The 20,035-nt window shown below is 36.6% G+C and overlaps 1 protein-coding gene across 3 annotated transcripts in view; it reads right to left on the minus strand.

Moving 5' to 3' along the window:
- WDR19 (WD repeat domain 19) overlaps nucleotides 1-20,035 on the minus strand; it is an 83,667-nt gene that overhangs the window by 60,890 nt on the left and 2,742 nt on the right. For 2 of the 3 annotated variants that reach the window (XM_059923171.1, XM_059923173.1), the window contains exons 3-9: nucleotides 19,924-19,989; nucleotides 17,837-17,962; nucleotides 13,411-13,526; nucleotides 9,833-9,948; nucleotides 6,263-6,343; nucleotides 4,980-5,092; nucleotides 4,525-4,698 (exon numbers count right to left, since the gene is read on the minus strand). In XM_059923171.1, the coding sequence (XP_059779154.1) occupies nucleotides 4,525-4,698; nucleotides 4,980-5,092; nucleotides 6,263-6,343; nucleotides 9,833-9,948; nucleotides 13,411-13,526; nucleotides 17,837-17,962; nucleotides 19,924-19,989 (792 nt within the window). Of the gene's footprint in view, nucleotides 1-4,524; nucleotides 4,699-4,979; nucleotides 5,093-6,262; nucleotides 6,344-9,832; nucleotides 9,949-13,410; nucleotides 13,527-17,836; nucleotides 17,963-19,923; nucleotides 19,990-20,035 lie in introns of those variants that run through there. The other variant, XM_059923172.1, reaches the window with a different exon arrangement.

Genomic DNA, 20,035 nt, shown 5'->3' on the forward strand with positions numbered 1-20,035 from the left:
GTAATTCCCCTCTACTCCTAATTTGCTGAAAGTTTTTATTATGAATAGGTGTTAGATTTAGTGAAATTTTGTGTGTGTGTGTCAATTGATGTGATCATATGATTTTTCTTCTTTGACTGATGATATGGTAATTTACATTGATTTTTGAATGTTAAGCCAGCTTTGCATACTTGGAATAAATCCCACTTGGTCATGAGGTACAATTTTTTTTTACATTGCTGGATTCAGTTTGCTCAATTTTGTTGAGGATTTTTGTGTCTAAGTTCATGAGAGACAGTGGTCTCTAGTTTTCTTTCTTTTTTTAATACTATCTTTATTTGCTTTGGTATAGGGTAGTACTAGCCTTATAAAATAAGTTGAGAAGTGTTTCCTCCTCTTTCTGAAGAGATTTTGTAAAATTGGTGTTAATTCTTTTTTAAATGTTTGGTAGAATTCTCCAGTGAAACCATCTGGATGTGAAGATGTATTTTTCAGGAGCTTTAAAATTATTATTCAATGTCTTTAATGGTTACAGAGATAATTCAGATTATCTATTTCATCTGGGTTGAGTTTTGGCAGTTAGTGGCTTTTGAAAAACTGTTTCTTTTTTTTTTTGGAATATAGTTGATTTACAATGTTGTGTTAGTTTCAAGTACACAGAAAGGTGAATCAGTTATACATATACATATATCCACTCTTTTTTAGGTTCTTTTCCCATATAGGTCATTACAGAATATTGAGTCGAGTTCCCTGTGCTATACAGTAGGTCCTTATTAGTTATCTATTTTATATATAGTAATATGTATATGTCAATCCCAATCTCCCAATTTATCCCTCCCCTCCCTTCCCCCCTGGAAACCATAGGTTTGTTTTCTACATCTGTGACTCTATTTCTGTTTTGTAAATAAGTTTATTTGTACCATTTTTTTAGATTCCACATATAAGCGATATCATATTTGTCTTTCTCCGTCTGACTTATTCACTCAATATGACAATCTCTAGGTCCATCCATATTGCTGCAAATGGCATTATTTTGTTCTTTTTTATGGCTGAGTAATATTCTTTTGTATATATGTACCACATCTTCTTTATCCACTCCTCTGTCGATGGACATTTAGGTTGCTTCCATGTCTTGGCCATTGTAAATAATGCTGCAATGAACATTGGGGTGCACGAATCTTTTCGACCAACAGTGTAGGAGGGTTCCCTTTTCTCCACACCCTCTCCAACATTTATTGCTTGTAGATTTTTCTGATGATGGCCATTCTGACTGGTATGAGGTGATACCCCATTATAGTTTTGATTTCCATTTCTCTAATAATTAATGATGTTGAGTATCTTTTCATGTGCTTTTTGGCCATCTGTATGTCTCCTTTAGAAAAATGTTTATTTAGATCTTCCACCCATTTTTTGATTGGGTTGTGTTCCCTATCTTCTAAGTTGTCAAATTTCTGAGTATAAAGTTGTTTGTAGTATTCCTTTCTCCTTTTAATGGTTTTCAGATCTGTAGTGATACCTCTATTTCACTCCTGATATTGGTAATTTGTGTCTTCTCTCTATTTTTGTCATCCTTGCTAGAGACTTATCAATTTTTTTCAAAAATTCCAGCTTTTTAATTAATTTTTTTCCTATTTTTAAATTTTCAATTTCTGCTCTTTATTACTTTCTTCCTTCTGCTCTGGGCCTATTTTGCTCTTCTTTTTCTAGTTTCTTGAGGTAGGAACTTAGCTAATTGATTTGAAGTCTTTTCTTTCCTGTGTATGAATTTATACTATAAATTTTCTTCTCAGAAATGCTTTAGCTGCTTCTCATATATTTTGATATGTTGCATTTCCATTTTCACTAAGTTCTATGTATTTTTTAATTTGCTTTGAGATTTACTCTTTGACCCATGAGTTATTTGGAAGTAGGTTGTCTACTTTCCAAGTGTTTAGAGAATTTCTTGTTGTCTTTCTGTTACTGATTTCAAGCATGATTACATGATGGTTAGAGAACACATTTTGTATGATTTCAATTTCAATTTGCTGAGGTTTGTTTCATGGTCCAGGATATGGTCTACCTTGGTAAATGTTCCATGGGTGCTTGGAAAAAATGTGCATTCTGTTGTTGTTGGGTGGAGTGTTCTGTAGATGTCTGCTAGGTCTGGTTGGTTTACAGCACGGTCCAAGTCTGTTGAGAGTTTAGCTAAGCTACACCATGATGTAGCTGCCTTGGCATCTACTTTGGCCAAGTGGCTTGCAGGGACCTTAAACTAACACTAGTCCTTCCTGCACATGCATGCCCTACATAGCAGCCCACAGTCACAAGCAAAAGTAAGTTCCTTATGTGACTTCTCCAATAGCCCTTGTGACCAACAGTCTCCCCTGCCTCCACCTTACCTACCCAGCTATTTACCATTACTGTTACTTTTCTTTTATTCTTGATGTTCCAAATTTCCTTCTGTCATCTGTTTTCTTCTATCTGAAGAACTTCCTTCAGCAATTCTTTTAGAGGAGGTCCACTGGCAGTAAATTCTCTTCATTCTCCTTCATCTGAGCATGTTTTTATTTCACCTTCATTACTGATGGATATTTTTACTGGATATAGATAGAGGTTTGGTTAACAATTCTTTTCTTTCAGCACTTTAAGAATGTTGTGAGTTTCCTTCTGGCCTCTATGGTTTATGGTGAGAAATCTGCTGTCATTCAAAATGTTCTCTGGCTGCTTTCAAAATCTTTTCTTTGCCTTTAGTTTTTAGCAGTTTGATTATGATGTGTCTGGGTCTAGATTTCTTTGGATTTACCCTTTTGGGGTTTGCTGAGCTTCTATAATATATAGGTTTATGTCTTTTGCCAAATGTGAGAGTTTCCGGCCATTATGTCTGAGGTTCTTAAGACACAAATGTTAGACCTTTGGTAGTTTCACAGGTCCCTGAGGCTCTGCTCATTTTTTTTTTTTTTCCGATCTTTTTTTCCTCTGGGTTCTGAACGGATATTTCTATTGCTCTACCTTCAACTTCACCAACTCTTTTACTCTGTGATTTCCATTCTGGTGTTACATACACTGCATTAGTATTATTTTTTCAGTCCTAGAATTTCCATTTGGTTCTTCTTTATAGGCTGTGTTTCTTTTCTGAGACTGTTCCCATCTGTTTTGAGAATGCTAGCCCTTACTTCTTGGAGCATTTTTATAATAGCTGCTATTTCCATCATCTTGGCATTGGTGTCTTTTGATTGCCATTTCTCAAGTGAGTTGAAATTTCCCTGATTCTTCATATGTCAAGTAATTTGGGGTTATATTCTGGACATTTTGAATATTATGTTATGACGCTCTGTCTTGTTTAAATCCCACAGAGAAGGTTAATTTTTTTTTTCTTTTTTTAAGCAGGCAATCAGCCCAGTTGGGTTCAGGCCACACATTTTAACCAGCCTTCTGTGGGTTATGATTTCAATGTCAGTTCCACTTCCAAAGCCTTTGCAGTGGTACTCGGATATGTCCCTGTATGCCTTACTCTTTGGCCAGTATAGGACCTGGGCTATGATCTATCCCTTATTTCAGTTCTCAAAGTCTTTGGTATGTGTTTAGGATGTGATACACACACACACAGCTCAGGGATGAACCTGGGAGTTCATAAATATCTTTATAGGGTTGCTTTCCAGAGTTTCTCCTTCTCCAGGACCTCCCTGGTATATTCTGGTTCCCTGGGGCTCTGCTTTTTGGTCTTCCAGCAGGAAAGCTGGGGCTCTAGTTGCTCTGCTCTGCCTTGTATCTCCTACAACTGTGCCTGCAGCCAAGTAGTGAGAGGACAGAGAGAAAAATAAAGAACAAGGGTAGGCCCCACCTTCTTGGGACCACAGCTCCTCCAATTGGAGAGGAAGGTTACCCTCCACCAGAGTTTTAGGTGCCTGTGGGTCCTTCCTGTCACTGCCATGGTGAGACTGCTTGGTGGCTGGGGGCATGAGAGAACAAAGAAAGAAAAAAAAAGAAAATTGGGGGATTTCCCCAACTTTCTCTGAGTGTTAGGAGTTCTCTTTCCTGCAACTTGAGCCAGAACTAAAGGGCTTCTCTCAGAGTTCTCTCTCTCTGCCCCGGTGCTTACATCCAGGGTCCAGGTTTTAGGCTGCCTTGAGTCCTGGCTGAGAGAGACCGGAAGACAAATGGGAGACTCACCGCTGGCTCAGTGATACTTCAAACGCTGGCCTTCTTCTCCAATCTGCCTGCTACTGTTTACTTTTCAGAGTCCTTAAATAGCTGTTCCATGGATTCTGTTCAAGTTTTATGGCTGTATTCAGCGAGAGTGACAGGGTGGAGTGTGCCTATTTTATTTTTAAGATTGATTTTCAAGCATACTCCATTTTAGGTTTTGTATTTAGCATGCATTTAGTATTTTAGATATTACCCCGAGTGTTAAAGGCAGAGGTAAAGGCATGTTAGGAATTTTCAATTGCGAACATATTCTACCAGTGCAACTATGGTTGATAGAATCACATTAGTTAACAATGTCTTGTTGAATCTCTTAAATATTCCTTATATAAGCTTTCCTGGGAATATGTGAATATAACTTACCAGTTATCACCACATGTAGCAGCTTTGTTAAGGGTCTGTGATACTGCAATACTGGTTAGACTATCTTTATGGTCACGAGCCTGAAATATCTCTTGACCGATCTCTCGAATATGAGTGGAAATGACCACAAAAATTCCACGTGAAAAACCAATCAAGATGTAGCCATCACCATACCTATAGCAACGAAGGTAATAATACAGTAAAAAGGGAGATTAACTATCATTTGCAGTACAGTAAATAAGCAAATACCTTAAAACTAAGGAATTCGAGAATATAATTTATCAAGGGCCTATTTGCCAGATAATATGCTAGGTAGTTCCACATAATAAATCATAGACTATAATCCAGAAAATGTTACATAGAGAAGTGAAAATGCTACAGACAAAAATTAAATATATTATAATTAGTAAGGGAAAACACAGGGGTATCCTTCTGTAATGAGCTTTTGTACATACCAACTATAGCAGACAATGTTGCCGTAGCGCTGCTGAAACTCCAGATCAATTGGGCTATCTGGCTCATTTAGATTAAAAAGAAACAAAGTTTTCTTGCCGACGACTACACTTATCTGCCAGAAAATAAAAGAGATTATGAAATGAATTACTCAGTACTTCATGAAAAGACTAATAAGCAAATCCAAACAGCATAAACCTAATTTAGAAAAACAATGAGCCAAATTTAGCACGTTAAATGTTATAATTAGTAAGGTAACAATATGACTAACTCAAAACATTTGTAACATTTTACTAATATACAGTCTGGGAAGGATCCTTGGCTTCACATATATGCAATACACCCTTGGAAGTACACTAAAATAGCTCGATGGAATAACCTTTTAAAATTCTCTGTACCTCTAATATGAGTCCTGTGCAGTACAGGAAGGTAGGTCTGACATAGTTCCATTAAAACTGAATTCATATCCGGAGTATAGAGAGTCTTCTATCCTAAGGCCGTCTGATTTTGATTTTGGGCTATCTGGGATTACAGGTCCACACCTGTGTGGATAATCTAGCTCGGCTTTTTATATCATCACTCTTCCCATCACCTGCAGGGCACTGGTCAATGTGGCTAGACTACTATCCAGCTGGTACAAGTCAGTACTTAACTATAATTCTCAGTTGAGGGTCTAACTGTGTTGGGGAGAGAAAAGAGGGCATTACTTATTTGGGTTCATTAAGGGTAATGGATATATATATGTAAAGAGAAACACTTTGATATATTTCCTTGATTCTAAGACGCTACCAGTTAGGAGTTATTATCACTTTAATAATAGCTTTTAGAGAAATAAAGGAACATTACTTCATTAAATATATTCTTGTTGATTGTAAAAATCATCTGGATTTCAGAATGTTAAAATGTGGCAGGGAAAACAATCTAAGGTATTAAAAAAATAAAACTATAATTTCCAGAGCTCTGGTCCCCACATCTGATAGAGTGAAAATAAAAAAAAAGATAGAGAAATCAATACTCTTGCTTTTCAAGGTGCCCCCACTGTTTTTGCTACCATAAGAATAAGAAAAGCAGCAAGTGTAACAGGAAGCTGTCCTCATTTGCTGTGATATTAGGTGGCAGCAGAAAAAACATTTAGGCCTGAGAAACTGGGGCCTGCATTGGTTTAATAAGTGAAGGACTATAATTTATTTATCACTATAGATTCTGAACCATACTAGAAAAGGAGACAGAATATCCTAAAAAATTACCAAATAATTTGGGCCTGGATTTGATTTAGAACTCTTACTGTGCTTTCAGCAGTGGAGGTGCGGTCATCAGTCTTCATCATGGAAAACTGCATGTCGCTAGGCTCTGATCTCACTGGTGTCTGCAAAGGTGAAAATACTATCACTATGAATAAACCCCAAACTCAAATTCATTCTATTACTAAAACAGGTAACTTGCTTTCATTTCTGTTACAGGTTGGACTAACAACCTGAAAATCCCACTGCTACAAACTTCTAGAAATTCTGGATGAAACTGAACACGTATCTTATTAAATGGCTAAGATAAGCTTGAAAGAAGGTTAGGAAGATTTCCAGGGACCGTAAGCAAAGATCAAATTGAAAACCAAAGTGTGTGCAGAAACTGATGCTGCAGATATCCAGAGCAGTAGCTGGTAAAGGGAGACAATAAGGAAGCCCATTTGGCTCAAGCTGGGCTTTGGGTCAGAAAAAATTCTTTTCAAATCAAAGACTTTCCCTCCTATGCTCATTGTGGTCTAAGGTCCAAAGTTATACTTTGAGTGGTCTAGAAACTCCCTGCAGTGTTTGGCCAAAACGAATCTAAAGCCTCTTCAAAGGCTGCAAAAAACTTCCACAGTCAAGCCCTGCTGGAGATGAGCTCACAATTCAAAATGAGAAAACTCAGAAACAAACAATGGATCAAGAGGAATAGTCACCAGATCTAAAAAGAACAGAATTATCAGAAAGAGATCATAAAATAAATACATTTAAAATGGCTAAAAACATAAAAGGACTCATAAATATAAGAAAAGACAACACTTTCTTTAAAAAGTCCAGGCAGATTTTAAAAAGAACTACAAAGTACTTTCTACAAATAAAAAGTAGAGCCATTAAAATAAAGACTCAATGGGATGGACAGAAGATTAGACAAATTTGAAGAAAGAATAAGTTAACTGATTTGAGGAAATTATCCTGAAGATTGCAAAGAGTGACAAAAAGAAACTATGAAAGAGAGATCAAGAGATATAAGAAGATCCAACATATGTCTAACAGTTGCTCTGGAAAGACAGAATAGAAAGGGCAAGAGGTGAATTTCAAAGAGATAATGACTAAGAACTTTCCAGGATTGATGAAAGACAGCAATCTTCAGATTCAGGAAGCAAGACAAGTCCTCAGCAGGAAAAATAAAGATAAATCCACACAAGTTACAATGAAGTGCTCTGCAGAATAGCCAAGTCAAAGCAATGAAGAGAAAATACCAGACAAAACAATACTTATAACGTATGTTTTGTTTACTGCATCATAACTTAAGTAGTATGCCAAATTCTGGAAGCATACTTCTTGGGGATTAAAAATGGGAAATAGTTGTCTTGTATGTTAATAATGGCTCAGTGGTAGTGGCTTCCTTGGATGGTATGTGTGGAAAAGTATTCTAAGGTCTTGATTCAGTGAAGAAAAAAAATGCCAATATCTACTGATGATGTGTGATATGGATACAAGGGGGACCTGTAGCATTCTAATTCTAAAGGACACCAATATAGATGGACCAAAATTACAAGGTTTCTAGAAACTATTTTTTACAGTAATGCTATATATATATATGTTTTTAACATCTTTATTGTAATGCCATATTAACCTTCCTTAAGAACCACTGTAATCATGCTATGGTCTGCTCAACATAATTGAGTTACTTCTATCTCACTTTCAAAGCTTTCCAGATATAAGAACCAACTTTCTTCTTCAGACTTATCTTCTATAAATTCTCAATCAAAGCCCAAATCTTCAGTCAGTCCAGTCTGGAATAAGCCATGAACAAGCTGTAATAAGTTTTTCCTCTTATCTTTGTTCTGTTCTGCTTGGAGTGAATGACAGCGACTGCTAAATGTCTTACAATACCCATTAAAACAAGTTTTAGCAGGGCACATGATCACCGAGGCAGACTAAATTTGCAGCTTCCCTGGCAGCAGCAAGGTGTGACCACAGAACTAGGTTCTGGTCATATGATATGAATGGAAATTATGATTGCATCTTCCAGATTAGGTCGTTCACAAATTTCTTGCACTCCACTTCTCTTTTTCCCTTCCCTGGGGCTGAAATGAGGTGCTGGTATGCTTGCTTTAGCCATGCACATGAAGGCAAAACACCCTAGAAAATGGCAGAACAATAAGATGGAAGGAAGGGAGGGGAAGGAAGGAAGGGGGACTTTATACAACCTTGAGAAGCAGAGATACATAGATGACATGCTTACCCCTCTCTGTTTTATGAGAAAAAAAGAGGAAAAACTACCCAAACTACCATATTCTTAGAGTCCTTGTAATTTTGGGTCTCGTTGTTACAGTAGTTTAGCCTATACCCTGACTGATTTAGATCATCTTCTCTCTTACAGATTCACAATCCAACTTTCATTTATCTCCTCTATCTCACAAATGTTATAGGACTTGTAAGCTATATCACACAATTTGATAATCATATAAGACGATATATGTTTTATCATGATTAGTTTTCTCTTCTTGAGAGTAGGGGGCCTATGGTGGGCAGCCTCTAAGATGGTCTGGAATGATCCTCACCTCCTGGTGTTCATGCCTTTGTGTAATCCCCATCCCGGCCCCTCAGTGTAGGCTGGGCCTAGTGACTCACCTCTAGAGAACAGAATACAGCAAAAATAATTTTGAGATCAGGTTATTTATTAATGATTGCAGCTTAAGTCTTGAATGACTATTCTCACTCTCTTGCCAGCTGCTTTGGTGTGGTCCCCAGTCAAGCCTTCAGATAAGACTGCAGTTCAGACTGATAAAATGATTGCAGCCTCATGAGAGACCCTGAGGCAGAAGCACCCAGCTTAGCTGCACTTGGATTCCTCATCCACAAAAACTGCAAAGCAATGTTTGTTGTTTTAAACTGCTAAGTTTTGGGGGTAATTTATTATGCAGCAATAGATAGTTAATATAGGGCCATATTTCATATTTCTTCTGTAGTCATATTTCATATTTCTTCTACAGTACATAGCACAGTGCCATGTAACTAGCAGGTATTCAAAGAATGTCAACATTGCTCTAGAAGTAATAAATCATAAGCCAAGTCATCCAAAGTGAAATTTTGCCACTGGTGAGCTTCTATAGCTACGGGTAATACAAATTCCCTTGAGAGGAGCCTCTGAAGATCTAATCAATCTTGGGAAATTTGAACATCAGTAAAATTTAACCCTAAAATTAAATTTAATTAGGATTAGTTTGGAAGCAATTTAACATATCAGCTAAAGGAGTGGGCTTTAGAATCAGGCAGCTGATTACATTACCTGACTCTGAGTCCAGTTGTTAACATTTATGTTGTAAATATACATATATAAAATAAGAGTTATTTCACAAATATACTGTTTGACTATAACCACAGAGCTAATAATCCATGCTAATACTAGCCAATGGGAAATGTACAAAGGAGGATATTTGGATAAAGTATTCATATTAAAGAAATATGTCCTAATACATTAAAAAAATTTGATGTTCAGAATGTGAAGTTATTGTATACATATCTCACATAGAGATTTTTAAATTTTATAGATCAGTTTGATAGGGCAAACTTTGTTTTGGAAGAAAATTTGAATATAGCAGACCAAAGAGATGTTACTGTATTACCTGTCTTATCGTGTCACCTTCCTGATTACTAACTGTAATCATTTTATCTTCACCACCTAAAGCAAGCATGTTTTCTGCATTCCAACATCCACATGTGATTCTCTTAGTATGTTTTCCTGAAAAAGAGATGATTTTTGTACATATTGATTTCTCAAAAAAAATTTTAGATATCTGTGATGTTAATCTGAAAGTTTACGTAATATACTATGGAAATTAAACAGACAAGAAATTTTAAATCTCATCAAAGCAGTTAGTGTCTAAGCAACCTTATTTAAAACAGTTTATTACCAAGTTGTAAATCAAGATACAGGCATATGAGGGCAATCCTGTTTTCCAATTTTTTATGTGCATATGAGCATAGGTCCTAACGTAAAAAGATATTCCACCCCTTGACAAGTTTGTTTGTTTACCATATAACCAAACCTATCACAATAATGTCTTAAGCACAAAATGTGCTTAAATCTCAAAGCACCAAAGCTATCTTTACTATATTCAGCTTCACAGTGTGGGAGACCCTTGGCATAAGCAGATTCAACGTCACAGTTCTGACTATTCGTATATAACTAAAGGACATACAATGATTCATGATGACACTGAGGTACAAATATGAAGGCACCCTAGTGAGACTTGTGTTAAAAATTGACTCATTTAGCTAGTGAGGGATATTAGATAGCCACTAAGTATCAGGACTTTTTTTATTGAGCAATCTAGACAGTGCAAAAAGCACATTTTGGGGTGGAAATTGCATGCCTGACACTGAGGGCATTTGTCGAAGGTCTTGGGATAGATAAATACTCAAGAGCCCCAAGGTTAATTAAGTATACAGATTCCGGAGGCAGACTGCCTATTTTGAATACGTGGCTCCACCACTTACTGCAAAACCATGGGTAAGTGACTTAACCTTTCTATTCCTTAGTCACATCATCCAAAAATTGGGGATAATAGTAGGAGCTCTCTCATAGGGGTTGAGGATCAAACGAGTTAAAGCACTTAGAAGAGTGCCAGGCATATAGGAAATGCTATATAAATGTTAGCTATTTTAGCTGTTATTGAGACAAAGATCATGTTTATTTTATTCATGTACCCCTTACAGAACCTAATACAGTATGTATGCAGAAGGCAGGCTCTAAATAAATAGTCGTTAAGAGAGTAGACCCTGAGGCCAGAGTTTGCCGAGTGTTAGAGGCTCAGGTAGGAGGACAGTATGTATGGCTGTGAAGTCCCGGAAGATGAGTAAGAGATGAAGTCAGAGAGTCGCCAAGGGCCAGGTCACAGAGGGCTTGGCTGGCCATAGTGAGGACTTTGACCCTGGGTGACATGGAGAGCACTGGAGAGTTCCGAGCAGAAACTTCACTGTGGCCTCCGGGTTGAGGATATTCTATAGCAGGGAAAGATCTGAAGCAGGGAGACCAGTTAAGATATTCCAGAAATTCAGGTCAAAGATGTCTGAGCCCCACACCACGGTGGCAGCAGTAACGGTGATGAGAACAGTCTTGATTCTGGAGATATTTGGAGATAGACCCTACTAGATTTTCTGGCAAATTAGGTATGGAAAGTAGGAGAAAGATAAGGGTCAAGGATGACGATAAGGTTTGGCTTAAATATCTAAAAGGATGGAATGCCATCAATGATGAGAGGGAAAACTATTGGTTTTGGTGATATTAAGTTTGAAGTGTTTACTAGAAATCTCATTGGAGATGTTGAGTAAGCAGCTGGATGTATGAGTCTAGAGTTTGGAAGAGATAAATATGGGACTATAGAGGTAGTATTTCAAATCAGAAGACCAGAGCACAAAAGTGAAGGGAACATTCAGAGAAGAGACTGGGAAACAGGAGATTTTGCTGATCATAGATTAAGTGGCTTAAGTGGTACACTGGAACTGGGTGTCCAAAGTAATGGGTGTTAGAAGGGAAAAAAGGAGTACGTGAAGAGAGGTGGAAAGATGCCAAAGACAAACTTCTTTCTATACTCAAGAAAGGGAGAAGAAAATCTCTCCTTTTCTTCTAGTGCTCAGAATTCAGGTTAGCCTTAACTTCACTGATAACAGTTAACATGTTTTGCGTGCTTACTTAACGGTGTTCTGGGCACTTTACATATATTGACTCATTTAATTAGTATTAACTTATAGTTACCATACTATGGCCACTGAAATGTAAATCATGTTATTGGGAGACTGGCAATATTAGGTACACTGTGAACAATGAAATTCATGCATGTTAGAAGCATGCAAAGTGAGAACTGCCTATATCTAGTCTAGTTCAAGGAAATAAATCAGAGCATGACGAAACAAGGTAACAGACATTAGCTACTGTAAAAACCATGCATTTGTGCAGCTGCTGTTGGAAGTGAAATGCCTTGGTTTTAGGAAAGTAAATTATTTCAAAGGAAAAAAAGCAGAGCCACAAATCACAACTAACTCTAAAAGAGGCAGCTAAAGGACCTAAAATATATAATTAGCCTGAATCTTTTCCATTTTACACAGTGAATTAAATTAGCTGAGATTAGAATCAATATTCATATTAAATACAAAGATCACATATAAAATCATGTATATATGACAGATACTGACACAAAATAATCATGCTTTGACAAATTATTTTCTTATACCTCAAGTGTCAAAATTTCTAGGGCTTATAAGTTAACTGGTAGAATATACCTGTAAATGAAGTGGGAGACAGAAAATGCCTACTTAAGTCAAACTAATTTATATGGTGAAAGCAGAGTTTTGTAACTCAAAAGTTTTTAGTTTAATTTTTCAAGTGGATCAATGACATAACTGTTTAGGTAGAGCACTAAAAATATTCCTATGAAAGATATACATATATGTGAAAATAATTTGAAATGAACAAGTGTCCTTAATTGAAAGGCACTTTCTCAAGTATTCTGTGGGCACTATTATCTCCAGGATTTAATTCTTTCATTAGTGGTAAATTATATTGGCCACCTGTATGTAATTAAGCCCACTGTTTCACCATTCACCAGCATGATGTTACAATAACTGAAAAGAATCGATACTGTTTCCTGCTGGGGAGTCCGAGGGCAGATGCTAGGTGACCAGAGGCTGGGGGAATCAATGAGACTGAACCAAGAAGGTCAAAGGATTAGACACACATACCCTCCAGTCATACACCCTGAGGGAAATATAACTCGAAGTCCACTCCTAGATTAAATTGGTGTTTGGAGAGAGTGAGGGGTCAGAATTAGGAATCTGGACATACTCTGTCCAAGAAGCCACCAAATGTTTTACCCCATCTACTAATGTGTTGATATGCATCTGAGCTATTCCATGCCAGAGGCACAATCTGGGTGAGAAAGGGACAGTTGGAAGCCATGCTATTAATGTACTGGTGTCCAAAGGCACAGGCTCACCCTAGGGCAACCAGTTACATAGCCTGGGAAACTCTTAGTAGGTAGTGAAGATGGATCTTCTAGTTTAGATAGATGTATGGCTTGACCAGGGAAGTCTTAATTGTAAACTACAAAATTTCTCTTGCAATATCAGGGAAATCTGAGGTGGTAAAATTTACATTTATGTAAAGCATCTCAAATATTTAGCAGTGTTTCCAGCTACAACCTACCAAGGACAGGAATCTTTCGAGATGTCTGACGATTATAAATAAGCAAATTTCCTTTAACAGTTCCAACAGCCAGGAAACTTCCAAATTTTGACCAAAGAAGGAAAGACAATTGATCCCTGTAACATTAAGATACAAATTACTAAATAATTCACAATTATAACCCCCTAAGTAGTCCTTTTAAAAAGTACTTCATGAATAGTTTTAACATCTACTTAGAAGCTGAAGTACAAAATTACAACTTAATGCTTTAGGACAACAAAGAAGTGCTAAAGACATTCTGAGACACTATAAAATGATCTTAGGTGAGTGAGACTTAAAATACAAATGTATGATGAATATAGGCTTCAATTCAGTCACGATGGAATCTCAAATTTCATCAGATGACTCATGATGAGATACTTATTAATTTGTCTACTAATGATAGTTGTAACTCTAATTGTGGTAAAAATCTTCATGGATGATAACATCTCATGCTTTAAAAAAAAGTAGTGTCCAACTATACGATATACTAAATTGGAAAAAGCATTGGGAATTCATGATTCATGAAAAAGGACATATATTTCCCAGCTCTGTCACTGTTAAAGAGTAGCTCAGAAGGAGGTAGAAAGCACGTTTGCCTACCACCAGTTCTTACTGTGCATTCTAGGATCCAAAGGTTGAACTTTTATACAATCCTCTACTAAAGGGAATCAAGACTCCTTGGAGAGTAGCTCATTTATATATTGAGGAAAGAAATCACAATGGATCTAGAAAAGTGGTTATGAAAATACAATCCCAGGACCAGCATCATCACCTGGGAACTTCAGAAATGCTAGTCCCCAGATCCCACCCCTGTCCTACTGCATGAGAAACTCTGCGGGTGGTGCCCAGCTGGCTGTGTTTTCATAAACTCTCCAGGTGATTCTGATGCAGCTAAACTTTTCGAGTCTGATAGATCAAGCTACTGTTTTCAGAAAGCAACACAGCTTTCAAGAATGTTGAGGGCAGTAATAAAAGGACAAAAGAGTCAGCTTAAAGGGGACTCCTCTGGCTAAATTAGGGGAATTTGAGCATTAAAAATTACATATTTAATTGAAGCAAGTTGAGTTTGTGACAGGCCATAAAACCTAATGATACTTGGAAGACAAAAGTTCACTTAAAGCATAGGAAAAGTTAGTTGTAATAATAAGTGAATGTAATAAAATGTTTAGTAAAAATTAATTTTAATAAGAAGTATTAATATACCGGGCTGCTAGATTTCTTCAATTGAGTATATATTTACAATTATTGAATATATTAAGTATACAGTATACTTTATAAAAGATATTAAGTACATATTTTATAAAAGATAAATATGCATTTATCTCTCAGTTTAAGTAGGTACAGCAGCCCTGAGAACGTGCCTCTCAGATCTCTAACTATAGAAAGTGTAACTGACCAAGGCCCCCAGCTGCTAGGCATTGGAATCCATCACCTCAACATGCTGGGACCACACCTTCCCATGGGTTGCTCCCAGACAATGACTGCACGTGGCAGGGGTCCTGCTGAGGCCCATTCCTGGGAGGTACAGGGCTCCTTTGATGGTAACCTTGGCTCAGACTGGGCCTAGCTGAACTTTTTAGAACTGTGCTGCGGTCCCAGATGTTTCTACCCCCCTTTCTTTCTTCCCTCTCTCCTTTACAAGGGTCAGACATGCACTGTGGTCTGACGGCTCTCCTAACCTCTTCTCCCTCTCTGTTCCCTCACAGATATTTCCTGTGATAAACACTTTACACATTTAATCCTGTTTTGGAGTCTGCTGCTCAGAAAACATGAATTTAAAAAATTGGAGTGAGCTAAATAGTACCAGAGAAAAGAGGAACTATATGACAAGAACAAGGTCTGATTAGCAACTGTGGTCACATATAGTAAGAGTAGTGTAACAATATTAGTCCAGTCAACAGTTTATCAGTACCAACAGTCACACAACAACCAACTAGAAAGAGGGTTAAATAGTGTATTCCAAGAAGATCAAGTAATCAAATGTCTTCAAAAGAAGAGTTAGCTGAATGGGCTTCATCTTTCCTCTCTTAGAAGATAAGACCTCTAGAAGGTCCTACAAAGTACAGTAAGATCCTAAGACATACATATGTTTCCAATTATGCTAACAGATCAGGCCAACATATAATAATCACACATATTTCTGGCCAAGAAAAATGTAATGAATATATTATTATAGGAAAATGCACCTGGCTACAAAAAAAGGCAACCTATGTGAGAGGCACAGGTTTATAAAATTCTTGCTGATATGACAGTTGAAGGTCAATTAGAAAAGAAGCTGAGTAGGGCGACTAGTACTCGGGTGTGAATGGCCTTGGGAGAAGCAACCATGTTCCATGATCCAACCAAGAATCTACTGGTTGATGAACCAGATGCTGTACTCAGAGATTCTCTGAAAAGACTGATGTATCCCAGGTAAAAAACTAAGTGATTACTGCTGTAGGCCTAGGTAGGATCAGGGTAAGTACCACTATAATCTTAAAAAGGTAGAAAAAATACATTTAGTAAAAATGATGAAATAAATTCAACCCATTGTGCTAACCTAATAATTTAAGATAGTTAAGTGGCATTGCAGCAACTTTTGTAATAATTATATTTGACGCTTTGTGAATTATTTGTTTGAAGTGCACAGAAGAATCTAATCAGATTAAATTTGTAAAAGAAATTTTAATTGTTTAAAGGAAACTTAAGTTTGCAAAATATTTAAGAAAATTTTGCAAACTTGATATTCAAAATTGTTAACTATCATGATATATTAGATTGATCATTAACAAAAAAACAAATAGTAGTAGGTATACCTTTCTATAGCCAAAGGCCTTTAGACATTAAAATATTAATAGCAACAGTAAAACACCCTTAATTTTACTTTATTGATAATTACAATAACATCTACTGTTCCCTCAGTTCTTATTTTGGTGCCTGGCCACTGCATACAATTAACTGTCACAACAATCCTGAGATGATGTGAGAAAATGGAAGCGGGGGAAGATAGACAGTGGGAGGCATAGCTGCCAATTCGAAACACCTGGGATTAATTATGCATTTTTCTCTGGGTCAGGATGTGGCCTCACTGATGCTCAATTTGGTTCAAGAAGCAACACTTGATGTTTATAAACATCCTCTTGAATGGAAGTACACAGGGTGTGTAAAATCCTTCTGAAAAGTGATGTACCGAAGTGTTAAAGGACAGAAATAGAAATGAAGGTTCTCAGACCTAGCAAGACTTGATGTTGTTCAGACACTATTGCCTGTGGATGCATGTCTCGTGCGTCACTTTGGAGGGTCAAGAGAACCTGCGCTAAGGTCATGTTTGGTCCTGCTCTGTTATTCCTTGGTAAGTAAGTTGGAAAAGTATAGTCTAATCTTACGGTATGTGTGTGATCTCTTCCTGCCCACCTGCAGGCCACATGATGCCATGAAGCAGATTATTATTACTATACACTCTTTACATATATGAAGAAATTGAGGCTTACAGAGAGGTTAAGCAATTTGTCCAAGGTCAAAATTGCAGTTTTAGTTGTAAATACCTACAGGTTTTTCTTTTCCATATGGCAAAATGGTTTCCATTTTAGCAGAGACCTGCAATTTATTCTGTCTGCCCAGGATTTTTCCCACTTGTGAACTGCCCCACCCTCACTCCACTCTTCACTGGGTAGGATTATCAACGCCATGGCCCTGCCTACCTTATTCAGAGACCTTCTGAAGAAATGAGTGGACACTAGTAATGTGACAGGGGCATGCTCTTTTCTCTGGCATAACTTGCTGTGAAGAATGGTATAAGCTGATACCTGCCAGTAGCCATCAAGAGTCTGACTTACATATACAGGATGGATAAACAACAAGGTCTTATTGTATAGCACAGGGAACTATATTCAATATCCTGTGATAAACCATAATGGAAAAGAATATGAAGAAGAATATATATATGTTTAACTTAATCAGTTTGCTGTACAGCAGAAATTAACACATTATAAATCAACTACACTTCAGTAAAATTTAAAAAAGAGAGAGAGTCTTAGAAGAAGTCAATACAGAGAAAGGAAGAGCCGAGAGATGGAGACAGTCTTGACTGCATCATTAGAACCCCTTGATCTAGCCATGCCTGCAGCCAATCCCATCTCCAGATTTTCCCATATACATTTTCTCTCTTCTTTGGACATTTTAGTCTGTTCCATTGAAAGCAACTTTTTAAGAAGTCATATTTTATAATCATAACAACTTTATTCTAATTAACTGAACAAAATTAATAGGATTATATATAACAATTAAAAAAGAAATGAACTTTTTCCTTTATAAGAAAATAACTTATCAATGCATCTTTATAATGAAAGTAGTATTTGTAGCATCAAATCTGCAAATAATGATATTTCTAAGTGAAGATTTAAAATATAAAAAAAGTTATCCTTACCTCATGCCACTGTCTAACTGGCTGGTTTTGTTTGTGTTGGCATCCCATAGATAAATGCAACTGGATTTCTCAGCAATCACTGCTAGGATATCTCCATCCTTATCCCAATCCATAGCAACACAGTTACTTTTTAAAAAGAGAGCAAAACATCACTATGCATTTTTTTCAAGTAGGGAAAGAAATTTAAACACTCAACTATTTGTGATTTTTGTCTATAACAAGACCATTCAATCTATTTTTGAATACTTCATAAACTTTCTAAAGTGAGAAATATAACTCACCATTCAGTGCCTGGATAAAACTAACACCAATTATGTTGTTGTTGAGGGGATGGAAACATTTTTAATTCTATTTTAAATATCATTTTCATATACTATATTAAATATAATTATACCTAATAAGTTAGCAGATTTTCTCAACACCTATAAAGAGCCTGGCCCTTTGGTAAAACAAACCCATCAAGCACCTCTGGAAAGGAATCACATCTGGAATCAAGAGGAAATTTGTATGATCAACTTTCGAAAGGTTATTTCAGATTTACAGAGGGAAAAAGTAGGTACTGATAAGAAATGATGTTATAACTAGATAAACTGTGTATTGAACAGATCAAGCCTGGGTAGACGTAGGACTGCAAACAACAAGAAAGACTGATTTCTGAAATAGTAAGAAAGTTTATTTTCATTTCATATCTTAATAGAATAAGAGTGATTCAATTAAGATAACAAAATAGTTATAAATAGGAAATGCTCTATTTAACATGTTTCTTACTGTTTAAAATTACTCCAAATGTTTATTATAATTTAAGAACTTCCTTGAAGATTAACCTTTCCTTCCTTCTCTGATGCTATATTTCATTTGGAGACCCTCTGTTCTTGGGTACTGGCTAAGCCATACTCAGCTTTACATAAGATAGCTGGGTATTCAGTTATTTTATTCTTCGAACTGTTAAAATATGTTTTGGGGGACTTCCCTGGTGGTCCAGTGGTTAAGACTCCGTGCTCCCAATGTAGGGGGCATGGGTTCGATCCCTGGTCAGGGAACTAAGATCCCACATGCCACCCTGTGTGGCCAAAAATAAAAAAAGTTAAAAATAAATAAATAAAATATGTTTTGGGATCTTAATTTTCTATAATATTTTCAGAGATTTTGCGTGTCTGGAGCCTGTGCTCGGCAACGAGAGGCCGCGATAGTGAGAGGCCCGCGCACCGCGATGAAGAGTGGCCACCGCACCGCGATGAAGAGTGGCCCCTGCCTGCCACAACTAGAGAAAGCCCTCGCACAGAAACGAAGACCCAACACAGCCATACATACATACATACATACATACATACATAAAAAGAATGTAAGCAGACAAGAATAGCATTAAAAAAAAATTTTTGGTTGACTGGATGAAAAAAAAAATTAATAATAATAAAAAAAAGAGAGCAATGGGAAATGCTAAAATAGTGGCATTAGGTGGGTGGGAGAGAAGTAAAGCAACCTGATTTGCAAAGATGGTGGCGATAAGCTACAGAAAGCAGATGTGAATTTAAAAAGCTTGGCAGCATAAGACCATTTAGGTGAGGGACTCTACACATCATAATAACCACTAAGACTATCAGTAAAATAACTAATACAGGGAATGATCACACTGAATCATTAAAAATGCTTATGTTATGCTTACTGTAGTCTAGAATGACTTCCTTAAAATAAGGTTTTTGTCCTTTAAGAAGTATGCAGAAAGTAACTATTAGAGAGGAAATACTACAGCCATATGGGCTTATCTGCATATACACACACTAAAGCTTGTTTATAATTAAATAAGAATTCTTTCACATGGACTCATTTATAATTCTGTCTTACAGCTTAACTGTGAATGTATGAATGTTTATAAACGTTAAATTCTAATTCATATACTATATATATACATATTTCATTAACTGTTTATGGTATAAAAAACCAAATCTCTTTGCAAATGGAGAAAGCAAAATAGGAGATACAGGTGAGATACGTTATAAAATTCTATTTGATTATAGTTTTAAGACAGTGTTTTTTTATTTTTTAGGCCACAAAGCTTGAAAAAGTTTTGGATCTACCACTGTACTTACCCAGGTAAGTTGATTTCACTTCTTTTTTGACCATGGCGATCAAAGATTTTCACAATATGATCAGCTCTAAAAGCAATCAGAACACAAAGATACGATTTAAATGTTTCTTCTT

The sequence above is a fragment of the Balaenoptera ricei genome, chromosome 5, assembly GCF_028023285.1.
Source record: "Balaenoptera ricei isolate mBalRic1 chromosome 5, mBalRic1.hap2, whole genome shotgun sequence".
In the NCBI taxonomy this organism is placed as follows: domain Eukaryota; kingdom Metazoa; phylum Chordata; class Mammalia; order Artiodactyla; family Balaenopteridae; genus Balaenoptera; species Balaenoptera ricei.